This window comes from Poecilia reticulata, linkage group LG10 (assembly GCF_000633615.1).
Source record: "Poecilia reticulata strain Guanapo linkage group LG10, Guppy_female_1.0+MT, whole genome shotgun sequence".
Classification (NCBI taxonomy): domain Eukaryota; kingdom Metazoa; phylum Chordata; class Actinopteri; order Cyprinodontiformes; family Poeciliidae; genus Poecilia; species Poecilia reticulata.
Genome location: NC_024340.1, coordinates 8,858,791 through 8,864,898, shown reverse-complemented (window position 1 = coordinate 8,864,898; position 6,108 = coordinate 8,858,791). Strand labels below are relative to the sequence as shown.

Genomic DNA, 6,108 nt, shown 5'->3' with positions numbered 1-6,108 from the left:
GGTTAATTGGCCTCTCCAAATTGTCCCTAGGTGTGAGTGTGTGCGTGCATGGTTGTTTGTCCTGTGTGTCTCTGTGTTGCCCTGCAACAGACTGGCGACATGTCCAGGGTGACCCCGCCTCTCGTCCGGAACATTAGCTGGAGATGGGCACCAGCAACCCTCCCGACCCCACTGAGGGACAAGGGTGCAAGAAAATGGATGGATATATATATTGTTATATGATTTGGGTGGGGAAAAAATCATATAACAATATATATTGTTATATGATTTTTTGGCAATATCACCCACCCCTATTATGAACCAACACAATGACAAAGAACTGACACAACTAGAGACATAAGAAAACAAATTAATATAGTCAGGAATAAACCTGAGATGAGACATGCCAAAGAACTGAAGGAGATATTAGAGCTGCAGAATATTAGGAAAAGATGAAAGAGACATATTATTTTTGGATGTTGAAATGACATCACTGATTAGGTTTACAAATCACTCCCTTGAGCTCATGTTTTGTCAGAAAAGTATGTGAGAACGAATCCAATTGGCTAAGTCTGTCATTAGGGTTAGGGTAAGTTGTGGACGACTGTGATTCAATATATTGTAAAGCTGTAGAAATTGTAATATGTTTACTGAACTTGTCTGGTGGTCTTTAGATGGGGTTACTACCTCTAATTTTATTCATAACTCAGGGGAAACACTGAGAATTTGCAGTTTCAAGCCTACATTGGGAAATGAGGGGTTGAGTTTTAGGATGGAGTGAATGCACCCAGGGGTGGAGGTTGAGACAGTAGGGAAGTTGCGGGTTGTGGACAGGGTTGTACCTGCATGCGAACAGTGCTGGCCATCGGGGAAATATAGCTCAGTAAAGGCCTCACCAAGGAGCCTGTCGACAGGCGACTCCCTTCCTGGTTCGTAGTCACTGTCACCAGCTTCACTGTCTCCACGACCGCTGTCCTTCAGACTGAACTTATCCATCTCATTGAGAGCATATCTGCATAGTCACAATAAGATTTGATGCATTAATCACAGATTGTAACACTTTCATGACTACTGGGGGGGACATGTCACTGATGGATCATAAAGTTCACAGAGGCAGACTGTGCTCTGCATAAGGGGTTTAGCATAAAATTATGGAAATTTCAAGTTGTGGAGCATACAGCTTTGATCCAGGCCAAAAAAATCCCTGCTASTTATGGATAAAGAAAATATGTGAAAGCATTGACATCAAAAAGTAATCCATTTCTGCCCAAGCCTAACACCAAAAGCTTTCAGAACATAATATTGCATGTACATTACCTGTAGCTCCTAGTGTATTTGTTGCCTCTGAAACTTGGTCGTGGCTGGTACTGGCCCTGATGGAGCATGGACAGAAGCTGTGAGACTTGCTACAATCCCGAAAGAAACAAAAAAGACAAAAGACAAAAATAAAAAGAAAAATGAAGAGGGGGAAATGAATGGATTCCACAAGCAAGACCACAAGACAATGTTGGGTTTGTGGTGGGAGTGCATTGAGGGGAAGGGCTACAAGCTGAGGTGACATGACATTGTGATTTGACCCTGAAATGATGATTAACAAAAACATGAGGGGGACGACTGTGAGTAACAAAATATGGAAGTAAGGAACCAAACTCAGAACAAAGACTGCATATAAAACAAAGAAATGGTCAGTGTATCACATCCTGCATTAATTTTCTCTTTCTGTTTTTGATAGTGAATACAAACAAGTTCTGTTATTGAGGCCAAAGTAATAAAAAAGCGGTTGTCTTACCTCAACAGGAGGTGTGGCATGGGCTAGCTCCAAAGCAAAGTTCTCAGCCACGTGATTGGAGGAGATAGTCACTAGGCTGTTGAGAGACTGCCGACTATGATGGCTATGCCTGCTCCCCAGAGTGCCTCTCTCAGGAGTTGGGGAAGGCAAGGGAGATCGTGGGTGAGACCGAACGGGTAAGGTTCCGTTGACAGTGGGCACCAAGGTAATGTCTGCCTTGTGGATCTGCCTGGCCGGCTTCTTAGGGTGGTTCTGGTAACTGTTCTCAGCCACACGACAATTATAGTTGTGCCTAGGGTCTTTTTTCTCACGGCTGCAGCGGGCAGTTGCAAACATCACCATCACGACGAGCAGCAGAGCACAAACCGCCCCGAGAGAAATGATGACAATGAGGGAGAGATCCAGAGAGGCCTGGCTGGATCCAGTGGGATAAAGAGGAGGGAGGATGTCCATGTTCTCCTGCAGGGAGAGCCTGAAGAGGGCTCCTGTGGTTAGCCGACTGGTTCCTCTGTCCTGTACCTCAATCCTAATCTCCATCACATCCCGTGGGGCCTGCTCCAGGCTGGCATTGGTTCTGAGCTCACACCGCCGGGCATCCATCACAAACAACCCGTCTTCATTACCCCCAACAATGGTACAGCTCACCTCTCCATTAGCACCAGAGTCCCGGTCTGTGATTTTCAGAGTACTGATCAGCTGACCAGGTGATGCATACTTCCACACTGGAAGCTCAGCTGTGTGGTTCCGGAGAGAGGGCGAGTGGATGATGGGTGGGTTGTCATTTTCATCCAGAACAGTGAGGAGGACAGTGGTGTTGGCTGACAGTGCAGGGTTCCCACCATCACGAGCTTGGACAGTGAAGGCAACACGGCTGACGTCCTCATGATCAAAGCTGCGTAAGGCGTAGATGGCCCCGTTAGAAGGATCAATGGTGACATAGGTAGAAATGGGGCTTGCTTGGATCACAGCATCTATAATGGTGTATATGACCTGACCGTTGGTGCCCAGATCTGGATCTGAGGCCACCACAGTCATTAAGTAGGCTCCAGGTGAGTTATTTTCAGATTTAAAAACCTCATAGCGACTTTTCTCAAAATGTGGGGGGTTATCATTTTCATCCAGCACCTGAACAGTGAAATGCTTGATGGTAGAAAGGCTGGGGGAGCCCTTGTCTTCAGCCATGACAGTCAAGCTGTATTCTGACCTCTTCTCCCTGTCCAATGACACATTGGTTAAGATCATGTAGTTCTTCTCATGGGTCTTCTGGAGCCTGAAGTGTCCATGACCATGCAGCCTGCACACCACTTCCCCATTGAGACCAGCGTCCATATCATCAACACGTACCAGAGCTATGAAGGTGTCCACAGGGGCCCCCTCTGAAATGTAGGCGACCTCCTCTTTGCCTGGAGTCATCAGATTGATATTTATCTCTGGTTTGTTGTCATTCACATCAACTACTTTCACCACAATTTTGCAAAGTCCAGGGATCGAATTAGGGCCCAAGTCCTGGGCTTGGACATCCAGCTCATAGGAAGCGGTGGTTTCATAGTCCACTTTCTTGATAAGAGTGATATGACCATTTTCTGGATTTATTTTAAATGTTTCCAAAATCTTTGGTGAAACGTGGCTGCTGAAAGAGTAAACTATTTTCCCATTTGTACCCTCATCTGGATCTGTGGCATTTAAGTCAATGATCAGAGTCCCAAGAGGAGAGTTTTCCAGCAAATTAATGACATAAGCCTGCTCATCAAACGCTGGGCTGTTGTCGTTGGAATCTGAGATGCTTATCTTGAGTAAAGTGGATCCTGATTTGGGGGGCACGCCATTATCTGAAGCAGTCAGCTGCAGCTGGTAGCTGGACTGCACCTCGCGGTCCAGTTCCCTCATCACCACCAGTTCTGCGTACTTGGCGCCGTCCGTCCTGGTCCTCACGTCTATTTTGAAGAAGTTGTTGGGCGTCAGAGAGTAGGTGTGCAGGGAGTTCTCTCCGACGTCTGCGTCCACTGCGCCGTCCAGCGGGATGCGCGTCCCAACTGATGCGCTCTCTGAAATCTCGATGGGGACTATTGCGCGGGAGAAGTGCGGGGAATTGTCGTTAATGTCCAACACCTCCACCTCCACGTGAAACAGCTGCAAGTACTCCGTGGGCAGCGTGACCACGTCGAATTCGATCGAGCAATTTAAGTTTTTCTCGCAGAGCTTCTCACGATCGATTTTGGTACCAATGCTGATCTCCCCGTCCTCCTCCCGGACGGACAGTAATTGCGTGCTGCCCCGCTGCATTGCGCGGAACCGAAAGCTCAGGGAATTCGGGAGTTTGGACAAAACCCCGGCAACATCTTCCTTTAGCCGTGCAATAACTGTCCCCACTCTCTGCTCCTCGTAAACTTTGTATTTAAGAGTCTTACCGGTGGAGCCTTGGAGAAGAGCCACCAGAAGCAGCAGCAGCGCCAGTGAAACCGTGGAGTTGACATTTCCTTTGGCTTGAATCATTTTTGGCCCCATCTTCCGTAGTCACACTGTTGTGAATATTTCCACAAAGAAGGGGAAATCAGGGGAAGGGAGAGGGGGGGTTAAAAACCTCAGAAGTTTGTCATCTTAAGTCCTCTGTTGCTACGCAATCGCGAGAAAAAAAACTAAACTCCAACACATTTCAGGGGATAAATATAAATAAATAAATTAGAGTAGATTATTTTAGATCACTGAAGTCTCCTTGAAGAGTGAACTCTTGTCTGCGTCTACAGATGTCCATCCGGCTCCTCTGTGCGCGCTGATGGATGAGTGAGAGTGCGTGTCTGAGCAAAGAAAGGCGCAGCTTTCTCCCAGTCTGCGTGTGACCGTGAGAGAGAGAGAGAGAGAGAGAGAGAGAGAGGAGGGTGAAGTCTGCCCTGTCGCCGATCCTTTCTCTCTCTATGCGCCCGCCCCGCCCCGCACCCATCTGGCTTCCCCCCCTTTTCTTTTTTCCACACACAACACCCCTCCTTCTGTAATTCGCTAGAATGTCCTCCTTAAGGCAGCACAGGAGGGATTATTCATGGGAGCCCCGTCCACCTCTCTTTTCCACCCTCCCACTGACACAGAAGACACCCCTGAATTAAAAGTGTGCCACAACAATGGAGCAGAAAAGAATTTATTCCGGGCTCTGCTACTTTTAACACAGCCGTCACTGACCCTGACAGACTTACATTGTTCAGAACGTGTGCCAACTCTGTGTGGCTAAACTGCAACTTGCTGCGCTCACAAGGAAGAAAAGAGGAAGGTGCCAATCATTTCGCATTTAAAAGTAAGAATCATTGAGACTTTCAGTATTATTTCATCTCTGGTTTCCATGAAACTTTCAGGATTTTGCTCATCGGAAATCCTTGCTTAAAGCGAACTGACGGTGCGCAGTTACGCACGAGATACCTTTCCATACACTGCGTCATTATTCATAGCATAACATAGACATTATTTACATAAACTACTACCTGGCACTACATCAAGTCTTTCTGTCTTAGGTCGCTTGGTGGTTACAGTTTTTACAAAAATTAGTTTACAAAAGTTATTTCAGCATAAAACAATATTTTAGAGAATTTACATAACTTTTCTAATCCACCAGTATAGAGTCTTAGTTTGGTAGAATTGTTTTTGATTCAAACTATTTAGATGTCCATCCACAATCTTTTGGCAACAGTTTCGTTTCCGAGTATTTTGACTGGTTCCTCCTGTGACAGTGATTTTTCCCTCTGCCTACAAAACTTCTCTAGGCTGAGATCAGTTCATGGAGACATCACTGCTCAGCATTACCTTCAAATGTTGCTTCCATGTTTCCACATCATGTCCTGCCTCATCTAATTGATTCTGTCCACTGAAGTTTCCTCAGACCAAGTCACATTTCTAGAAAATCTAAGGTGTTTGTCTCTCAGGTTGTCTTCAAGCTGTAATCCCATCCTTTATTTTTTAATACATGGAGATACAATGTCAACAGGAACAAGTGCACTAATTTGCTAAAGTTTCTTAAATTCTATGATTCATGCCCATTTTAATACTTGAAAAAAAAGTCTTAAAACACATTTAGTTTAATTTTGAAAGCTAAATTAAACCAAGAGCTTTTCAGGAGATGGGTGAAGTACATCACTGATGTTAGTGGAATGAGGTATGAGATACAGAAAATATCTTTCATCAGTCAGATTTCTTTTTCAGTTCCCTTTTGCTAAATTTATTGTCAGAGACAAAACATGTTTGAAGCAGAATTTATTTTTAAATGAATATTCAGACATTTTCCAAAATCTGTAGTTGGTTTGTAAAAAATAAATAAATAATCTCTCTCTCTCTCTCTCTCTCTCTCTCTCTCTCTCTCT

The 6,108-nt window shown here is 45.2% G+C and overlaps 1 protein-coding gene across 3 annotated transcripts in view; it reads right to left on the bottom strand.

The window, feature by feature from the left end:
• pcdh18b (protocadherin 18b) overlaps positions 1-4,595 on the bottom strand; it is a 10,932-nt gene extending 6,337 nt beyond the window's left edge. The window contains exons 1-3 of one of the 3 annotated variants that reach the window (XM_008419873.2): positions 1,769-4,595; positions 1,297-1,385; positions 822-991 (exon numbers count right to left, since the gene is read on the bottom strand). In XM_008419873.2, the coding sequence (XP_008418095.1) occupies positions 822-991; positions 1,297-1,385; positions 1,769-4,273 (2,764 nt within the window). In that variant the 5' untranslated portion in view covers positions 4,274-4,595. The remainder of the gene's footprint in view (positions 1-821; positions 992-1,296; positions 1,386-1,768) is intronic. The other 2 variants (XM_008419875.2, XM_008419874.2) reach the window with 2 other exon arrangements.
• Positions 4,596-6,108: the final 1,513 nt, after the last annotated feature.